This window comes from Anguilla rostrata, chromosome 1, assembly GCF_018555375.3.
Source record: "Anguilla rostrata isolate EN2019 chromosome 1, ASM1855537v3, whole genome shotgun sequence".
Taxonomy (NCBI): Eukaryota; Metazoa; Chordata; class Actinopteri; order Anguilliformes; family Anguillidae; genus Anguilla; species Anguilla rostrata.
Genome location: NC_057933.1, coordinates 12,711,126 through 12,733,343, shown reverse-complemented (window position 1 = coordinate 12,733,343; position 22,218 = coordinate 12,711,126). Strand labels below are relative to the sequence as shown.

Sequence of the window (22,218 nt, the reverse complement as noted above, 5' to 3'; positions counted from 1 at the left end):
AAGTCAAGTGAAGAACACAACCACAGTCACTACAGCTAGTACTAAGCAAAAATGTGCTCATGGTGTAGCCTACATTTTACTAATCTGAGCGATACGCCTGACTTTCTGTAACAATTCAGCAGAAGGAGCTGGCCAGCAGAGGACCCTTGGACTGTACTATGCAGGTTAGGCATATGTCAGAATATGTTATAATAATAATATAGCTCATCGCTAATGCTGTCACAGTATTCACATGAATTCATGTTGCAGGTTGTGAGCAGTTTCAGTGAAGGCAGATTTCAGATACAGGCGGGCACTACTATCAGTGCCTTAAAGGCTGTTGACCAGCGCACTCAGGGAACATACATGCATACAATCTGAAGAGAACATGCATGTCTCAGGTTCACATGACATGGGCCATGTCCTCCTAACAGCCTTTTAACATCAGGTAATTTCACCTTTCTGAACCATAATGCCTGCAAGTATCCAATGGATCTGTGTATCTGATATGACTCCATGGTACGAATGCATAGCTGCTCATGTGACATGTACAATGAAGAGTAATGAGTTGTCTGGGCCTTAGAAGCCATTTTCACCTCCTCCATGACTCACGGACACTGCCAGACTGAAGAAAATCCCATGAATTAAGACACAATCAATGTTCATCTCTCCACGCTAATCACCCATTAAAATGAGCCTGCTATCTCAGAGATACAAGGGCGTTCCCTCTACAGTCCTCCTTCTCCCCTTCTGCAAGCATGGAAAATTAAATGTGGTGGTGATAAATAGTTTGTAAGCTGAGAGAGAGCGGTTAATGTGTGGTGAGAATTCTGGCACAAAATGGCTGCCGCGCATCACCCAGGCGGATGCTACACATTCGTGGTGAGTTCACTCCCATTGTGAAGCTCACTGAAATAATGAAAAGCACTGCATAAATGCAATCCTTCTATTCTACTTCTTCTATTATTATTATTACAGAGGCACAGATAATATAATGTGTATGATCAATGCCTTCGTCCAATCTTTATCCTGATCAAAACAACAACCAAAATAATAGTCAATTTACTGGTCTGACTAAGACAGCGGTGAAAGGTTACAGTCTGCTGTGTGGGGTTGTGAGGACACCAACCGGACACCCGCACACACTCGCGTGCAGGGTGAAACGCGAGCGTGAAAGCGGTGGGATCGCAGGTCGTACAGCACGGTCCTCGGAGAGAACGAGCGTCCCCGAGGCGCGACCGCACATCAGACGCGCCGAGCGGCGGGAGGGAGCCGGGGGACCTCTCAGCGCCTCTCCGCCCCGGCGACGGGGCAGCGGAGCAGAACGGGGACGCGGGGTTGGGGGGGTTGGGGGGGGGTGGGGAGAGAGACGCGGCTCAGAGGCCTTTTTTCGCGAGACCCCTGCTGGTCGTGCCGAGAAACGGAGCGTGGCATCGGGACCGCGACCGTCCGCCGGCCTGAAACCGCGCGACGCCATCTTTGACATCGCGACAGATGAAAAACGTCACGCCGCTTCAATATCGATTTGTTTTCGCTTTTAATACGGTGCATAAATAGCACTGCGTACGTGCCTTCACTCCCTAAACTACCATTTTGTAATTTTATCTAATAAGTATGAATATTTTTCTCTGTTGAAAGGAATTCAGTTCCAGATTGCAATATAATGCACACTCTGGTAAGGAACAATATAAAATCAAGCAAATTGTTTTTTAGTTTTTTTTCCCCCCAGAATTGCCATCAGAGTAAACAAAATAAATCACAGCATAGGCTAAAAATAGCCAATAGCAGCTCGTCTCTGAATCACTATCTACTGTTCCCTTAGCGGATTGGGGAGGTTGTAGGAAGACTCGTGTCAGGAGATTTTAACATGACAGGGAAACACAAAAGCCCAGCATGCGTAATTTCGCCTGCCCTCCATCTCCCTCTGCTCTCCATCTCCCTCCCCCTCTCTCTCTCTCTCTCACTGTCGCACTGCTCGATCTCTCGCTTTCTCCCCCTCTCGTGCTTGCTCGCTCTCTCTCTCACACACACACACTTGCTCACTCTCTCTCTCTCCATCCCTCCTCTCTCCCTTCTCCTCGCCTCACGGAAAGAGAGACATGTCATTACATCCCCTTCGGCTCGCCAGGCTCTCTCCCACTGCGTTTTTCAATTCCGTTCCAAACATAAACCAGAATGTCGGGCGCCAGGCTCGCCAGATACCCAGAATGTCAGGCGCCAGGCTCGCCAGATACCCAGAATGTCAGGCGCCAGGTTCGCCAGATACCCAGAATGTCAGGCACCAGGCTCGCCAGATACAGCCATGGGTTTGTGTACAGGGCACAGATTTCACCCGGGTAACAGGGCAGAGGGTGACCATGCACCGAACGACACAGAGTGTGCCCGTGCCACGGTGTGTTTCTGTCTGTCCTTGTGTGTACCTACTGACACGTGTGCACATACACACACAAACACCTGCATGCATACACACGCATACACAAACAATGACACACACACACAAACACACACACGCACACATACACACACATACACACACACGCACACGTGTACACATACACACACACACGAGCATGCATGCACACACAGGCACACATAAACAAACGCACTGGCAATGACACACAATCAACTACACACACACACACACACATAAAATCAAACGCACACACACAAACACACACCAACACATGAAATGCTGTCTCAGACAGTGCACGTGCACAGCACGTGTAGTTGAAAATAAAAAAATGAGCTGTTCGCTGATAATTTTAACAATTAGAAAGAAATATCTGAACAACAGAGAGAGACAGACAGACAGAGACAGAGAGATACCAAGAGAGAGGGATGAAGGGAGGGAGTGAGAGAAGATGCAATTGTCAGTACCACTTAACATAATTTCGAGACAAATTATACAAGAAGAAGCTAAGGTGTTATTAACATGAAAGCTTGCAGGATTCAGCTTGAAAGGGGGCGAGGGCCAATTTTCCAGTGGAATGGCGAGAAATCACATGAAGTTGATCTTACAGATACGTCTGAGAAAAGAGGAGCTCGCATCTTGAGTTCAAACGCAATCTGTCCCAGGCTATATTTAAACTCTCTCTCCTCACAGGTGCATTTCTCTCCGTGTCAGCCGAGTTCACGCATAATTGCTCTACCTGCATCACGCCGTTATAAAAATCAGAAATACGCAGGGAACATTTTATGATTATCGCCATGAGCGGGCAGGCCAACCGAATAAAATCCAGTGAAATCTGCTTAATCTCTATACTGACAATCGATATGAATTGTGACACGTTTCCGTTGGATGAGAGGCTGAGGCCACAGAGCCCGAAAGGTCCGTGTAACTGTCCGTGTAGCGCCATGTTTAGCTCAGCCTCGCCCGGCCTCTTCACAGCGAGGCAGAGAGAGAGAGAGAGAGCGCGTCTCCACCTCTGCAGCATGCGGCCCAGCATGCATCTCTGCTCTGACAGGTGCAAACACACCCCAGTCAGCTTTGCTCTTATCTCCTCCTACAGCCTGCGAATCTGCCCGTGTCTGCGAGACAGCCTCGCGCAGTCGCACGAGAATGTCCTTTCATTACAAATACATTAGGCGTGTGTGTGTGTGTATACGTGTGGCTCAGTGTGTGTGTGTGTGTGTGTGTATGTGTGTGTGCGCGCACACGTGTGCGCTTACATTGTGTGTGTGTGTGTGTGTGCATGTGTGTGTGCGTGCGTGTGCCTGTGTGCGAAAGCACACATACACAATAGGAACCTTAAATGGGACTCTCTTCGTTCGACATAAACCCGTAGTGGAGCATGTGGCTCTTTCCAGAACATTACAGCAGTTGAAACAGTGCCTGCAGCATTTCGATATTTCTTCTCTGGTAATATAGTTGGAGCAAGTGCGTTGTGCACAGCGCGTACCTTTCCTGTTCATAGCCATAATATCATAATAACACCACAATGCAGAGGCCGTCTTTCACTCTAAAATAACATATGCCCAGTACAGCACACTAATAAAATAAAAGCACAACATACTGTGCAAATAATCATCGACAGACCACCTAAAATACACAATCATTGTTGATTATAAACACAACTAAAATGTTGACATTATCAGTTAATGGTTCTATCATTTAAACATGAAATAAATCACAGCCTCAATAAAGTAATGCTAATGAAATCAAAAAAGCCATGTAGAAACAAATCATGCCCTTAAAATGTCCTCTGCCTTGTGTCGTCAGTGTGCTTTCACTGAAGAGGTGCTATAATTACAGAGGGCCACTAGGTGGCAGCAGAGGCTGCAGTTGGAACATCTGCCAACTCCACACTACAGACTTTAAGGCCCGTTTTTAGTCTGGGCCGCTTATGAAGCAGACAGTGCGTAGCGCAGACATAAAGCATTCTGGATCTGAGAGCTCTGCACATGACATCATCGCAGGTCGAGGCACCCTCTATGTACAGCTGGATAAAGCAGATCGGTCGCAGACTTTCCGCCATCAAAACCAACGCGCCGCAGTGCCAGAAAATCCACCTCGCTGAAATCGGCAAGGGGACCCTAACAGAAATAGCCGTGGTCCTGTTCATTTCTCACGTTGCGGCCGGGGGCCAGCTGCACGGCCATGTTGGTCGGAAGCCAGCCTCGCTCCACGCCAGAGATTTCAGGGAATTCTGACTACAATGGCGGCTATAAATACACAGTAAAAACACATCTTGTCTGGGCAGAGTGATCTACTGACTTATTATCTTACACCAATTTGAATAATTTGGGCTCCCTGAAAAGACTTTGCGGAGACAAAACGGCCACATCCTCCTCCACATGCTCCCCTCCCCGCGCCGAGAGAAAGGGATTTGCAGTGTTTACGTAATCTGCTCGCGGGCTACTAAGCACACATTTAACTACAAAGGGGGGATTAGGGGGGAGTGTAATAATGTCCCTGCCACAGAAAATCAACTGGCAGCAGACACTTCCACTAACAACAAAGAGCCTACCCCTCACGAGCAAACACCTCCTGACCAAACAGAGCTCCCCCCTCCCCCCTCCCCCCACCCCGTCTTTTCACGAGACGGGAAAGGGGAGTGGCGGATGTGGGGACGCTCGCGTGACTGCGGGACGCGGGCTCATCGACTCCTCGTCCCCGCAGTAATCGAAGGGGGCTGGGTGCTGGAGAGAGGACGTCGCCTCAAATGTGAAATATGTAAACCCCCCATCCCTATTTTAGGGCAGAGGGGAGCCCGAATCTGGGGCATTTCTGCGGGGGGTGGCCAACAACCTGAGATGAGGGGGGTTGTGGATGGGGGAGAAGGGGGAAGTGGCGCCATCGAAGAAGAAAACACATCAACGTAAATTAAGCTTCCAATCTGGGGCGTGAATGCTTACTGATGAGCGATATACACAACGTCGGTCTGACCGCGGCGCGCTAAAAAACAACGTAATGTAAATCCTCATCAGTATTCGCCGGCCTCCGCTCAGGTTTGCGTGTGAAATGTTCCCGTTTCTCCGGGTGTTTATACGCGGGAGTCGATCGGTATTGAAAAGGCGGTATTTCTCCCCCGCGGTTCCCTTTCTCCCGGCCGCCTTCCGCTGTCGCAGTCGCACCCGCACGTCGCCGACGTTCGGCCCGCGTTTCCTGCCGTCTAATTACAGGAACGTGTAATACATCACAAAATAACCTTGACACATAATTATGTGAGCAGATAAGAGGAGACAGGGAGAAGAAGGAGGAGAGGGAAAGCGCTGCCTCTTTTTTTTTTTTTCTTATCGCGTATTGACTGCAGCATGTGACTCGGTAGATGGAAAAGCAGATACCGAACTCATTGTTCTGCTCAATTCAACAATTACTCAACTCTCAGAAGATAAGTGTTGATAGACAAATGAAACAAAGCAAGAGTGTGGGTCTTTTTAAATCAAAATCTGCTTCCCTTTGCATTTTTTGTAACTGGAACAATCGTAGTTTTACCTGTATTCAAATAGGCCTTTGACTGGGTTCTTTTAAAAGCTCTTCTCTGCTTTAATGCCATGTTCTCATGTTCATCTCGGTTGCGAAATAGGCTGTCTTCGCATTATCAGAACTGTGAGACTGCTGTTAGAGGCCGCAACAATTCACTGCTGTTTTAAAACCACACTGAATCAATACCTAATTTCCAACGAGACGTTTCAAAACCTTCACAGGCACACGGAATGTTCTGGACCAGAGAAGGCCAAGGATAAACAAATGAAATCATTTCTGGCCTCCCGGCTCTCCCCTCGCGCCGCACTGTTGGTTAAACATGAAGTGTGAACGCGTTCGCGAGGAGCGGAATATTAATATTTACACTGCGACTGTGCCGTTCGCACATTCGCAGGCCGCTACTCCCACTGGCAGAGGACGAGCGGAATTAAAACAGAAACACTTTAGCCTGCAGGGTAACCCAAGGATATGTTAGACTTCTTTTTGGAATCAAAAGAGTATTTGCACTGTTGCATTTTCAACACTCCTATAGTAGCATATGGGTCTCTCTCCTCTGCGGTGTGCCCTTCAGATTTTGTGATGTGTGTCATTTGTCACCCTCCTCAAACCGTGGGATGGTATGTGGGCTCACATGCAGAGGTCCAGAGACCAGGCTCTGAACTTAAGCCAGGCCTTGACGTGCCAGAGTCGGGGTCCGTGGCAACGAATGTTCAGCTGCTGTGGCCCCCATGGAGAAGAAGATGGGGTGAGAATGTGCGAGTGATGTGCAAGATGGAGGGTCTTGGTGAACGGGAAGAAGACTTTACCCACCAAACATGGCCATATTCCCATCTCAACCTTTTATTTGACCACATGAAAGACAACTGAAATCTGTCAAGTGTTGGTTGTATTGTTTCCCATTGTACTGAACCATTATATTGTTTAATTCATAAACTGTTCTTGTAACCTAGAGGTCACAGGTTTGATTTCTGGGTAGGATACTGCTGTTGTACCCTTGAGCAAGGTACTTAACCTGCATTACTTCATCCAGCTGTATAAATGGATGCAATGCAAATGCTATACAAAAGGTTGCATAAGTCACTCTGGATAAGAGCGACCGCTAAATGGCGGTAATGTAAAAGTAAATACTATTAAAGATTCCAGCATATATGCATTTAATTCAGCATGCATTTCTTTATTCTATGCTTTTGGATAATCACGTAAATTTAACAGCAAACAGCAATGGCAAAAAGTCAGTCAGTGACATTTTGCATGTATTCAGAATTGCGTGCTGCTAACAATCCTTTAAATGCAGCAATAAAAAAGTCACATCTCTGAGGGACAAATGGGTGAAAATGTCTTGTGTTCCATCTGATTGACTGGTCTTGTGTTCAAGTCTGATTAAAATGGGAACAGAAAAGGAGTTTAAGTAATTCTGCCTCAGCCAAAGATAGATTACATCTGTAAGACTTTATTTGATATGTTAAACACTGGTGGGATAATTTCTGATATGTATTAATTAGCTTCTACTTATTCTTTTGATCGGCCTGTCTTACATAATTTGAAACCAGTTTAAATATCAATAATTTGCATGCCTGAAGACCCCATTTAACTTACAAATGAGATGGAGGGGAATAAATATTTAACAGAGACTGTGGCCGTGACACCAAGATTAAAAACCTGATAAATTAGAACATATCATATAAGCAACATTCAAAATTAATTTATAATCATACAGTATTTATAAAATATTCACGTAAGAAAAATGAAACAATGTTAAAACAGGGAAACTACTTCAATTAAAATAAGATCGTTATAGAGGATGAATGGCTAAAAATGTTTCGTATTGGTGTTATCAAATTATCTGTTCGTATGTAATGACAAACAGTAGTATACACATTCAGATTTAAAATATTTAATTGTTGTCTTTTAATATTACCATATATTATTCACCAAAATCCAAATATTATCAGTCAATTGATATGGGTACTGCGATTTATTTACAAATGGTAAATACACATAGACACATTGGCAACACTTAAGTCTGATGTGTGAATTCTGACTTGGCAAAGAGAGCAGCATTCACAGCTACTGTACTTTCAGCAGTGCTCACTCACAAACCAGGGCACTAGAGTAGAGTCGGGTAAAGGAGCATGTCACTTTTATTGGAAAGCACGCGCACGCCTAAAACAGCTCATTTCCTGACCTGTCATACATTACATTATTCACCGGCAAAGCAGATGCCTTATCCTGAGCATCTTACACAGCTCGCACTAGACGCATCGTCTATTCCTACTGCCAGACATCCATCGGAGCGATTTCGGTGAACCTCTTCGAGGGCATGTAGCGGTAGTTCTTTGCCCAGGTTTCGATCCTGAAACCATCTGGATACAGGTCCAGGTCCCTAATGACAGCACTCTACACTGATGTGTGAAACTGTCATCTGACACTGAAGCTGGTATTGACGTGTCAGTTATGTATATCTGTTTTACATGTGTAGTCCACCTGGATTTGATACACTCACATATTGACATATTTCACAAGGAGTGCGGCCTGCTATGGAATGCAAACAATATGACGGCAAATGATTCCAGCAGTTGAATTTTGCTCTCTCTCTTTTATTTCTCCTGTCACATATTGACAGGCATACACCTAAATGTCAATGCAGGCATTTGGAGGGAATTCCAGTTTAATCTTTGATTAGCTATTCACCGTGATTGAACTCTATCACACACAGATCCACACAGGTGAATATCTGGAGAATACGCAATTTTTTTTGCGTGCGTGAAATCGTTAAATTAAAGGGGACAAGCACGCAGCCGGCGTGATGGCGAACTGCGAAACGCGCTCGCTGAGATGGCGTGTTTTGATTGACTGCTGTGAGATCCGTAGTTGACGCCTTCACCCCAAAGGTAGGTTTACCCTCACTGGCAGACTCGTATGGAGTGTGTCAATAAGAGCAGCTAGCTCACGCCACATAATCACCACAAGACTGGGGTAAAGAAGCAAGAGTCATCCAGCACTGCACAACATTCCCCTACTGCGTGTGTACTTCCCCAATGAAAACCCAAAAAAACGGCAGTGTCCTAGAATAGTCAAGCAACACAAACCCAGAGGGTTACAGGCTCAAATCGCAGGTACCAACTAGTATGGACCTCCAAGACGTAAAATTTTTTATTTCATACTTTGCTCTGCGGGAATTTCATTGGTAAATAATGTGGGAATGAGCACAGAATTATCAGTTATTTCGGACGAGAGTGTCTTCAAAGCAAAAGACAATGAACACATAAGGGGTTGAAATTTAAATATGGGAGCACGGCAAAGCAAAACCGAAGGCTTATTTAACTCAATTATTATTATAATCAATTATTATCATCTAAAAGAGCAACTGCAATATGAACTTTAATGAATGCTCTCTTCTTAATTCCTCAGGAAAACAATCTGGGGCACGAGTCTACTCAAATCAATACGGCACAACACCGCTTATTAAATATGACATTCAAAAGGTAATCTATTGCAGAGTGCAGAACGTGTGCCTAAGCCTATTATGTGCAGTGTGTGTAAGAGTATGTACACATACATCAGATTCCTATAATCGTAGATGTAACTCGCTTGTATCAATCTCAACTGCGTTTACAATCCAGCGCGCTGAAGGTATCCCGCCGGCCTAGAACAATTCTCTAAGGTAAATTTGCAATTAGCGGAATCTGGTGTTAATTTGCACAGCATTGCATTAGGTAGGGGGGGGGGGGGGGGTGGGGGATGGTACAGCTGCGTTGCGATCTCTCCCGCGCCCGCCAAGCCCCCGCGCGGAGGTTCCCCGCCCTGGCTCTGCCTGGAGCCAGGATAGGTGACCTTCACGGTGCCTGAATCGATAGCGATTAACTGGAGTGCCGCAGCGCGCCGTCCGCATCGCGAGAGGAACGGAACGCCGCGCTACGCCTGCACTGTCAGCTAGCAGGTGGCCCCTCGGCACAGAGGACCAGCGCTCCATTCAGCCTGTCACTGGGATGCGCACTACGCTGCTTTGAATTAGCTAACAACAGAAGGGCTGCCTGTTTGATCTGTCTGCAGTCAGGGCCGTTCTGTGCAGATCTGCCGTGCGCAAGTTCATTGGGACGGGCGGCATTTAGAGCAGGGGGTGGCACAGACAGTTCAAGCTCAAGGGGACGGAGCGGACGAACAGAACGCACGCAGGTCTCAGCAGGCTTCTGCAGCCGCGAGCGCTACCTTCTGAATTATAAATGTAGGCTTGTTTGCGTGTCCGTGACACACTTGACATATCAACTCACATTTTCCTTATAAATTATAGATGAAAATCAATTTATCATAAAGCGCGATGCCGGGCCCGTTGGTGTGATACCGCTTTTGGAGGATGTTGGGCGTTGAGATCTGAACAACAACAGCCTTCCTGCATTTCCCATAGCATTCCTGGCTTTAATGTAGAATTCACTTCTGGAAACTGCAATTTTTAAATAAACTGCATTAATTGAGGAAGATGTGATTCTTTTCACTTGGCGGTCTGCCTGCTAAGCTGAACGGGACATAAGTTCTTCCGGATGGACTGCAGTACCGCACATCTTGTGCATGCGGACTGCAGGCGCCCAGCTGACCAGGGAACGACTCGTGCGTGATGAGGAAGGGATTTCCCTGCCGATAAAAACCCTCCCTTCCTGGCCAATGGCGTGCAATCCAGCAGGGCTGCCGACTGCACTTGGCTCCGGAACAGATACAGATCCAACTGCCCCACAGGGTCCTATTTTTAATATACAGAGATATCACTGGCAAACAGACAAGCAACTGAAAAAAGCTTGTTTGGAAAAATGAATATATGTCTTTTCTCTATGCACGTATAGTGTCAGTGTATGCTATTGTGAATACAGTATGCCAGTTTCTTCTCTGAGCATGTACATGCACTAACACTACTAACCTCCATTTAATGAATAATAAAACTAAAATTTCTGCAAAACGACATAAAAATATCAATAAAAAGGAAAAACACCCAGCCGGGTGAATATCCCCAAATACTGTAGTCATGGTTCTTGATGTTCTATAGAAGTTCGTGGCACTGTATTGACGTACTGCTTGCGTTCAGCCTGAGTATCATGATGAAATCCGTTAATGGCACAACAGATTTAGATTATTACCATCCAGAAAATCCGCTGTATTTGATATATATTTGATCCATTTCAAATATAATCCCATCCATCCATTATCTATACCCATTTATCCTGGTCAGGGTCGTGGGGGGTGCCAGACCCTATCCCAGTGTGCATTGGGCGAGAGGCAGGTGTACACCCTGGACAGGGTGCAGATCTATCGCAGGACTTTAAAATATAATATTAAATGCAATATATTCAATGAATTTTGGCTTGAAAATTGGCTTGTTAAAATTTAAAAGATTAAAATATTAAAACTATTAAAATATTACTGGGGCATAATTTATGCCAATCCACATAAACCACTACCGCAAAAATGAACTATATCCTATTATTCAAATTATGAATAAGGTGTATAAAGCTATTTTAAAAAAATATATATCTATTGTTGACTATAAATCATCGAGAATTATTGAAAATTGCAATATGCAGCACTTTTAGACAGGTCGTTTTTTGACTGAATTGAACACAGTGGCCTCTCTTCTCACAGTGGGTTGGATTCAAACCCACGCATAGCTACTTACAGTTACTTAGTCTGACTGACTTTTGAAGGATGCTTTTTTCATTTATTTATTTTACACTATGGTCAAAAATGACATGTGACATACAAATGGAACATTTCTCCTTGGAAATGTCTCTGACTGACAACAGGTTCTGCACAATATGTGACAGCATCACTGCTTATTATATCTGATATCACATCTGGAAATGTCTACATGTCATTTTTGTTATTTTGCAATTACCCCTGTAAATCTGTCACATCCAACACAAAGTGAATAGGCTCCTGTTGAAATCATGTGCCTTTAAAATTCTTCCAAATGTAGAATTCACTCAACTGCCACACCTAAGTAGATAAAATCGAAGAATGCTAATCACAAAGAGAGCTCACCGCGCCCGCTAACGTTTGCTCAGGGCGAAGCCGGCAGACACTAAGCAGCAGATAATACATTTGGACAAACATGCGGAAAGGTGAGCCTGTTTTTGGCCTCGGTTTTAGGTTACAAACCAAAGCGGGGCGTGAGCCAAGAAGGCGGATTCATCTGTCGACAAGGCTTGAAAAATGGCCCGGTCACTCCAAATCTGACAGGTTTAAACTGTGTCCAGGCCCCCTCTATCCTGCAGAGGCCCACACCTCGGTGACTGAGCACCAGTCTGGCGTCTTTTTGCGGTCTGGGAGCACCAAGCGCTCCAGGTAAGTGGCCTCTGCCAAGTCTTTGGAGGAAAAGGGAACTGCTTATAAGCACCACTAATTCAAATCAAACACGCCTCAAATGTTCTTTCAAAGAAGGGCAAATTTAAATTATGCGATAAAATACAAGGTGTGAAGGATAATGAACACCTGACACACAGTCGTGTGCAGTACATGTCTAGCACATGCGCAGTTTTCCACAAAGATTTTCCACACGATTGTGCTGAACCATTTAAAATGTTCCAAGTAATGAAAGGAAAATCGGTTTCAGAGGATATCATTAGACAGAGCGCACACAGACGCTAAACCTAGAACACTGAACATCTTTAGGGCTTCAGCTCTTTGTTGCATTAAAAATGCATTGCCAGCCCTGCACATTTTTGTCAGACGTCCCATGGCTCAAAACCACTTCTCTGCATTTCTGTGACTGGCAGCCGGACAAGTACATGTTTGTCTGTCTGGCAGATCCACCGTTGAACATCCCATCCCGTTAGACCAAGAGGGAATGAACAGCTCGCTTCGCCAGCACAAAGCAGAACTTTTTGATATATTCAGCTTGAAGCACCAACTGACTTCAGTGTGGAACATAGTTAGTATGTAAGGGTAAGGTGTACTCCTTATAATGAAATGAGTAGGCTTTCACTTCCACAGTTTCATGCCTATGGAGCACCTGTGAGAGGCGGGGGGAAGTGTATTTTTAGTTCATTTGGCTGTGCGTGTTAATAGGTATCGCGTAGCTGCCAAACAACCTTTCTTACACAATGGGGAGCTCTTGACTTTGTCCTTGGTACAGTCTATGTCAAGACAATGCTCCTGGGAGGGGATATTCCCCACTGTGTGAAGTGAACCAGAATTTCAGCTGGTGTTAGAACAACATCCACAGCTTAATTTTATCACAGCAGATTTATTGCAATTCACACTGAAAACTGGATGCCTACGTAAGTCGATTCTTCACTTACCTGGTTTATGATAAGTGCACATGACACCTCCAATCTGATAAATGCACTGTGTTACATTAGATTACATTTGAAATAATAACTTATCAGTTACCAAATCTGGTTAGCATTGATTTTACTAAACTTTGCAAATTCATTCATTAATAATTAGGCTTGTAAAATCAAAGATTATGTCAACTCTAGCAGACTATCCACTCAATTATGCATTATTTATGCAGTAATGACTGTGAATGTCAAATTTATATTGTACTGTATTTTATTTTGCTTCAAAATGAAAAAAGGAAAGAATTGTATAGGTTTTTTTATGTATTATTAAAAGTAATAATCAAATTTATCAATATCCAAGAAGGTTTTAAAGCAACACCCCTTTATATACAGTAAATAAATTTCTCTAATGCAGGTCACAATGGCCTTTGATGTACATAAAGCACATCAAGAATAATAATAATCACATCAAGCTAAAGCCCTAGTTTCTCCAACTAAGGGAATAAAACTTGCAGTCATTGTAATTCTGGGGGGATACAGTACTGGATCAGCCTTTAACATGTTATTCAACTCCACTATGATCCCCCTCAAAAACCCAGCAGAAACCTGAGCCAACTGACAGGAATCAGTCTCACAGTCTGAGTCAGAGCACCCCTGCACTGGGGGTATGTGTACTGTGGGTTTAAACCACAGTCGTAAAGACAGGCTTAGTACACCGAGCTGAAGACCCAGAACTCCAGTACAGGGAACCATTCTGAGTGTACGGTAGGGGTGTGACTGCCCATGCTCACTAATGCCACGGAACTATATGACATCACAAAAAGGAAAGACATACGAACTTCTGGATTTACTCATTCATTACAGAACAATCCACATTTCATACATGACCTCGCGGGACAGCGGGAGATGAGGACAGATGATGACGCTAAACTGTAAAAATATCAGTAGGAGGAAAATCAGAGCAGCAGCCGCAGCACGCATTAATGCGATGTTCAGTGATGAGCGTGATCAAGCCTTGACTTCTGCACTGCTGACATTACCATAAAGCGCTGGCAGGTTGTTCAGCAGCGGCAGCATTGGGCCTACGACCCGCACACCATTTTGTACGCCTTGTCTCTACAATAATCACATTCAGGATTTTGTAGGCGTAAGCCTTGGAGTGCTTTAAAAATAGATTTTACCATGATTAAAGCAAGGTTAACATAATCAGACAGCTTTCTCCTTCTACTGGGAGCTGTTGCCCGTGTAAGTCATTTGTCTAAATGAAAACACTGCTTTTTTGTCTCATTGCATGAGTACACTTTTAAAACTCTTGACAGTTCCCCTTCCATTTTTTCATTAATATGTCATTTCAAGGCCTTTCCCAGAGAACAACACTATCAGGGAAAGGGAGTCACCACCACAGTGTATTACATAACAAACAACCTGCAGTGGATCAAGCTCATCTCATCAGGCAACACGTACAAAACAAGAGCTGAAGGGGATGTGCTAAAATGGAGGGCCCATTAAATCCAGTTGACATGAGGACGCTGTGCTTTTCATCACGCATTTACATACAGACTTCATGAAATTCTTAGTTCTGCTACATATGTATATTTATGTGTATGTATGTGGTGTATGTTTTCTCCAACTGACTTGTTTAGAGAGCAATTCCCCATTGAAAATAATCATCAGTTCTGGTACAGCATTGTTCTTCTAACAGTAAAATACCATTTCTAATGCATAATCCTTGCAAGAGTAAACATGAAGAGAAACATCCCTAGAAACAATATTAGGCAGGTTTTGGTCACCATAGCATGCAAATGCTGATCCCCTTGTCTTCAATGGCTCATTTAAAAATTCACTGTAGCAACGCATTTGGCAGATAGTATAAAGCCATTTATGCCCAGAGCTCGGTTCATGTTTGGCTTTGGCACCTATTCAGAGCACAACACAGAGAGAAAACCATTCTCTGCGCAAACAAAACACTTCTTAAAACGCCAATGGAAACAATGTACCACTAGTTATACTTCCCTCCATCTTTACCCCAGACGCACTTAAAGTAAAAAACAAAGAGCCTCACATGCGGACAAAAGTTACTGAAATAAATAAATAAATAAAGAAATAAGTTCCAGAACAGCTAAACAGCCTGATATCTATTAAGAGCAGGTCCAAGCATAGCAGAGTCGGTGGGAGGGGGCAGACCTACCTCTCTCACACGTCCGGGACCAGAAGCCGGTCCCCGTGCAGTCGCAGATGAAGCGGTTCCAGCCCTCCTTGCAGACCCCCTTGTTCTTGCAGGGGTAGCTCTCGCACTGCTTCCCGCTGACCTTGTTGCAGGAGGGCTTGATGCCGGCCCCGTTCTGCGCCTCGGCGATCTGCCGGATGTCCTTGCTCCGCCCGTCGATGAACAGGTCCCGGATGCAGCCCACGTAGCCGTAGTTGAGCATGGCGGTCCACAGCTCGGTGGGCAGGATGAGCCCCGCCCGGTTCTCCGGCAGCCCGCCCAGGTACATGTCCCCCTCCAGGTCCAAAATCTCGCTCTCTCCGCTCGCAGTGAACGGTGTGCGCCGGCTGTTCACGGATATGGTGCCTGCAGCAGTGGTGAGAGACACGGAACGGACCACGTGAAAGTCAGCCCAAAAAGGCCGTCAAACAGCACGAAAAAGACTGTCGCCAATGAATCGGAGATGTGTTTCTCACTCAATTGCCTCATCTCAAGACAGGAATGAAACTTGACCATATCAGCTGGAGGCCATCATCACTTTGTTGTCTTTTCATCCACGCTCCCCACAGATACACTTTGTTTGCCCTGTCCCATTATAATTCAGTGCCTGAACTGCGAGAATGCTGCCGCTACAGCACAGGAAAGAGCCGCCTCTGGCGTATTTGCAGCCCACTGCCTTTTCTACACGCAAGAAGGACACCGGGTCCTGTAATAAGTTCGCAGAGATGCAGTGTCAGAGATTAATAAAAGAACAGTCACACGAGCATTTAATGTCAATGGAGACTACAGGGAAAGAGAGAGAGAGAGAGGGGGAGTGCGCAGGCCCTGTAATATAGTCCCCAGACTGCTGCATCAGTGGATTATCCCTGTTTACTTCTCCAGTGACAGTGTTTGAAGCTGCCGAACCACATTCAATCAGATACGGGGCGAGATGTAAAGTTTAAACAGGTCATCCCACCTGGGGAACGCCGATCAATAGGAATAATCTGTCCTGAAATGACAGCCAGTCTCTCCCTCCACCTGGACAGCATTGTCTAATGGCCAGCATTATTAATATCCCAGGAGACCTCAAAAGAGCGTAGCCCGATAAAGTGACACGGAGTCCGGCTGATCGATTGGGCAGGGGAAGGCTGCCACTCGGGGCCTGGCTGGAGGGGGAAGGGTGGCGGCTGGAGGAGGAGGCTGACGGAAGATAATAGAAAGGAGGGACGGAGAAACGTGCTCAGTCTGTGTCGTGGAACGCTCAAGCGAACAAGCTGAATGACGGTAAACCAAGGAGTACCTAAACGATTGGGTCAAAATCTCATCTGCATTACACTAGAAAGGCAGCATCCCAATTTTATATCTAATATCAGACTTTCACAGCAATGGAATTTAAGTGGCAAGGAGGAATAATACTGACATGAATAAGCATTATTTTTACTGTAAATAACCATTTTTATAAGAACAATAGATAATTAAACCAACAGGCTGGTTATGACAACTGGCCTGGTCTGTACTGATAACAGAATAATTTCATAAATAAATAAAGACAGAGATGCTCTGTAGCTTTAATCAAATGAGTCTAATAGGATGTTAAGCTATGGCAACAGTCTCCGTCATCTCTTCCTCAAAGCACAACAATTTTATGACAATGGATAGTGTAATCATCTACATATTAAGATATTGAAATCCAAAACATTGTAAAATGACATGGGACTTAAGCAACTGCTGAAACAATTACACGACTACACAATATTCATATTCATATCTTGCTAGTCATATATACTGTAGCATAAGAATATAAATAGGCCTACATTCTGACTGCTCTGAAAATTTGATGAAGCAATGTTACTGATGTTATGGGAGATATTTCAAAAAACAGATTCCCTGCAATGCAGTGATTGCCAAATTGCATTACAATTGTCACAATTTAAACTACATTTATTGTGATATATAGGCTAACTAGTTTCTTTTTAAGACATTCAGTAAACACACACAGATTAACTCATTGAAATAAGCTATTTATTATGAGCTTGAATAAATAATGATATTTCCGATAACAATGGCTACATTTTAAAAAACCAATAATGGACTGTTTACTGTGAACAAACATATAATTTTATGTTTTAAAAGGTCATGTTTCACTAATACAACATAAAATGAATCCTAGTAAATTAGTGATCTGTTGAGTGAGCGCCTGTGAGTGTGTGTGTTTGTGAGAGAGAGAGACCTAATACTAGCCTAATTCACTGTACTTAATATAAGAACACAAGGGCCTAGGTAGGCCTTTAATAGCTGGTTACGGAATAATCAAGTAGAAGAGCCTTACCTGATCTTCCATCCCGTTGTATGTCCACGTGATACCAGGCTCCGTCATTCACCTTGTTCAGAGTAGCCTTCACCTTGATGGTCCCTGAGCCCATATCCAGCAACAGGTAGAGGCTACCATCCAGAAGCTCTACAGCAAAGAAGTCCACCTTGGTATTTTTCTGACTGCGAGGGTCCTTCCTGTCCTGAGGTTTTCCGTGAGTGAAGAGAATCAGGCCATTGGGCTCTGAGGTGCGGAAGTCAAATGAGATGGAGCCCATGCGCTTAGTGTTCCACTTAGGGAGGCTGATGTAGGCCTCAGGCGTCTCAAAGGAAATGGGGTCCAAGGTGGCCACGTTCTCACATTTGAACACCACATCTCCCTGGATCTTCATTTTGGGGTCCACAATCCTGGCCAGCCGGGACAGCTCCAACCTGATGTCATTGTTTTTGTAAACAACCTATGTGCAGAAAAAAAATGAGAGGAGAGCTTGTTTTAGTTGGCTGTCAGAATGTTAGGTCTTAGGCAGTTATTTTGTTACAGGTTTTGATTCCGGTTGTCCACATAAAGCCATTCCAACATTCAAAATCACCATTTCAAGAATACTATTTTGAGATTTCACTTGTAGGCCACCATACACTGATGTATGAGTAATAACTAAACAGGACAGTGTCCCTTTCACACTGAGACAATGCTCCAATACTTCATAAAGCTTTCACCATTTGTCAAATATTGCGATAGTTGTGATCCAGTTGGTGCAGTCAATATAAAGGCATGAGAATTTGAATAGTCCAAATTTATAATTACGGAATGAATGATTAACCATTTTTGTAACTTATATTATTGCAATAGCATTGTGATTAGTTTATCACAAGGTCTTAATAACATTAGCCTTCACGGGATGAATTAAGTCGGTTGGACCCACACAGCCTACATGTAGGCTAACAGCAGAGCCGGAGGCTACCGTAGGTTCTGTTCAAGCCAGAGACTGTAAAAAATATGGACAAAGCTACTGTGACGTCACCCATTGACTCTACGTGGGTCTCTAAAACACATTTTGAAGCTCAATGGCGGGCGCGGCCATTTTCTCGATTTGGAGCCAAAACCATAGAGTTAAGCGGTCTTGTGATGTTTAGAATTTGATTGACAGTCCGGTGCGGAAAAGCCCATCAACTTGAACGAGGCTAGTTGACTGTCTGCCGTTACGTTTTAAAATATATTATCAGATGTTTACGGAGTTTAATTTCCATCCGTGACTGTACTGTGTCATGTAATCACGTTATATGTATGACATTAAAAATACAATTAGGCTATGTTCAGTTATCTTCAATTTATGTTTCTCAGCAAAACGAATATGCTTAGCTAGCATATCAGCTTGCCAGTGAGCTAGGTAGGCTATCCGTGGTTAGCTCACGCATTAGCAATATGAACCACAGGGGAATAACATTGACTACACTGATGGTCAATCAATCAGAGACGTGTAGGCTACTGGTGATTTGACTAGGCTAATTTTCGTATAACTGTCTGGTAGATCTGCTGTTAACCGAGCAAGTTATCGTCGTAGGTTTTCGCCACAGTCAGTTAATGAGCCAGTAACTGCTACTAGCTACTCCATCGCCGTTTGTGGTGTTCACTTGCTGGGTGACGCTAGCTGACCGATCGTTCGCAAATCACTTTCTATCGAATAAAAATCAACACTGTCAGCGGTGATTAACAAATCTACCAAGTATTTTAATAGCTGATCTGCAGGCGTGTAAATATGACAACGCACTTTGTACAGCAAGTTTTCCACCTGGTGCACGAAGACAAAAATGATGTAGCCTACATTGAATTTCTAATTATTATTATATTAGGCTATTATTTTTTTCTTGTAAATCATCAAAACCAATGATGGAGAAAAGCCAATAGACGCAAGGAGCCCCCAGAACCGATTCTGAGAACCACGGTCTTAAATGCCTAGCTTGTCGGTCTCTTAAATGCTAAAAACATGATCCTTTCTAAATGCCAAGATGGTTAATTTCGTTAAATTCTGTGTGTGATTTCATCGTGTGTTGTATATTCAGCAAATGAACCTTGAGACTTCGCTTCGTGAAACTGAAAAAGTGTTTATCCCAAAATCGGGATTATAGTAGCCTAGCTTTGTCACATGCGTGAAGCATGGCCCAGGTAGACATTTACGGAATGTACACGAATGTCAAACACGTCCGGCAGATTGAATGTTTGCCGGTTAAGGTTAGCTAACTAGCCAAATGGCTTGGTAGCCGAAGTTGCGAACTGTTGTAGCATAGGCTACTACTGGACTACCAAATATAGCAAGCTGACTACGCTTTCTGCCAAGTAACTATTTGGTTAAGTAGGCTAAAGGAAACAGTAAAAATGACTCGGCTACCGAAAAACTTAAGAGGAGGATTATTTTATGGTCGTCTAGTGCAGCTGTAAATAGCACACGCCATAATTAAATCACCACGAAATGGGATGCCTGTATTTTCAGACTTAGCACAGGCGGACCGTGGCCGGAGCCGCCCACCCCAGTGACCATAGACTGTAGCCCCTTCTGTAGCTCAGTCCTCCACAGTAATCCGGAAGTGACGCAAGCTGTACCTCATTGGTCCAGAACAAATATTGGCACTGTGCCCAAATGACGCAATAAATCATGAAATCGACCCATGGACAGTCATAAGACGAATAAAATACACCTATTATGATTATTTGTTCTTGTGAGAAAAAATTATTGACTTTGTATTTTGATCTCATTTGTACCGTAGACTTACATGGAAACCGGATATGAAAACACCTATACTGGAGCCATCCGTAGTGGCGCTAGTGAGCAACCAGGAACTACAACACCAGGAAATGAGCTTCAAAAACGAAGTCTGGTTTTGGCCGCTTGGTTCAAGCACATTACGGATTATAGGTTCGTTTTGAAGGAATCTGACATGTGCACGTCTCTTACTTTACTTTTACAATCAATCCCCCAACCAAATTCAGTCTCATTGGGAAATCGAATAACTATATCGAGCACTTGTCACTGGAATATCGGTCACTGGCTATTTTTTTCCTAATGTAACGCTCATTGACACCGCAGTCATAGTGCTGGTAAAAGGACGTAGAAGCAGCACAGCATGGCGCTTGCTTCTACTGCACTTAGCCTATCAAGCGTTTTTCCCAGTTGGCCATATTTGGCTTAAAGCACATTGTCACAAAAATGGTGCTTCTTCTCAGCTTCAGTTCTCGTCAACATCGTTTGATCGGCATTTCCTTTGAGCACTTTCAAAATCACCCGCCCCTTCAAAAAATCAGACACCGCAGCCTTTCTGCCAAAGGATTCGGTTTTTTCTGCCAGGTCCATTAGAAAACTAAAAGACTTGTTCTTCAGTAGGCTATGTTGTATCTGTAGCTGTTCATTAACATATCAGCTGTTATCCAAGTACAAAATGAAACAAGCGACGCACTCACCCGCAGTAATAACACGTAATTTACATAAGATCACGTTTCCAGAATTTCCGGGCAAATATATAAACTTGACTTTATGCCCTGCAGCAAGCCGAATTTACAGCACACGCACACTGCCGCATCAGGCGGCACCATGTGCGTGGCGTTCACTTTTGCTTTAGATGAGACAAGCAAAGACGTTTGTCAGCACCAATATGTATTACAAGACTGGAAAGCAAACGCCGTCAGCCAACCTAAACCGAAGCACCCAAACTGTAAGTAACAATGTACAGCCCATGTCTCTACTGTAGGCCTACATTTAAAACTGTTGAGCTACCTAGTGTTACAGATCGCAGTCGTAAAACCCGCATTTTTGTAAGTAAATTCGCATTTTGAGCCATGGGTTCCCTCGTCAGATTTCCAATGCTTTCATTCCATAGGGATTTCGTTTTCTGTCAGAAATAAGTTCTGTGGTGAACGTAAGCCAAACAGAGCTTCACGTTTTAGAACAGATAAAGCAGTTGCTAACAAGTTACTATATTGACACTGCAACGGTTGTCACGTGCAGGCGGGCTGGTATGGAAACTTGAGTGGAGGTTTCCAGAAAGCGACCGTTGTTGTAGTTTCGAAATCCACGGTTGAGATATTAATGGGTATCATTTATTTCGTAGAACAAAACGTGAGACTGATTCATTATGGGGCTCTCATATGCCTCAAGATCTAAAGCCATCTCCAGTCTCATCCTGTGCTCCACAACCTGTTTTGCAGGGATGCCACAAATAGTTTTTTTAATTTATTTTATTTTTTATTATTATTACTTAAAGTACACGTTTTAAGTTGACAGGTTAAGGTTTCATATATTGACTATATAATAGTTTTTAAAAATTAACTAAACACACCAGACAGAGATTTCTGCCCAGTTCATGGTTCACTGATGACTTCTAGTATGTGCAGTAGCAGATGACATTGCAGTTCTCCATTTTCTCCACCCTAGCAGCAATTATGTCCCTTTTTATAAGATGGTTTTGTGATTGGGGAAGATGAACAACTGGCAAAATCTTAACAGAGGAATTTTCTGTATATTTCAGTTCCTGTTCCCTATGTTTACTTTTTATTT

At 44.0% G+C, this 22,218-nt stretch overlaps 1 protein-coding gene across 30 annotated transcripts in view; it reads right to left on the bottom strand.

Annotated features, from left to right (window-relative positions):
- nrxn3a (neurexin 3a) overlaps positions 1 to 22,218 on the bottom strand; it is a 322,672-nt gene that overhangs the window by 214,767 nt on the left and 85,687 nt on the right. For all 30 annotated transcript variants that reach the window (XM_064322559.1, XM_064322726.1, XM_064322770.1 and 27 more), the window contains 2 exons: positions 17,691 to 18,129; positions 15,362 to 15,745 (listed from right to left, as the gene is read on the bottom strand). In XM_064322559.1, the coding sequence (XP_064178629.1) occupies positions 15,362 to 15,745; positions 17,691 to 18,129 (823 nt within the window). The remainder of the gene's footprint in view (positions 1 to 15,361; positions 15,746 to 17,690; positions 18,130 to 22,218) is intronic.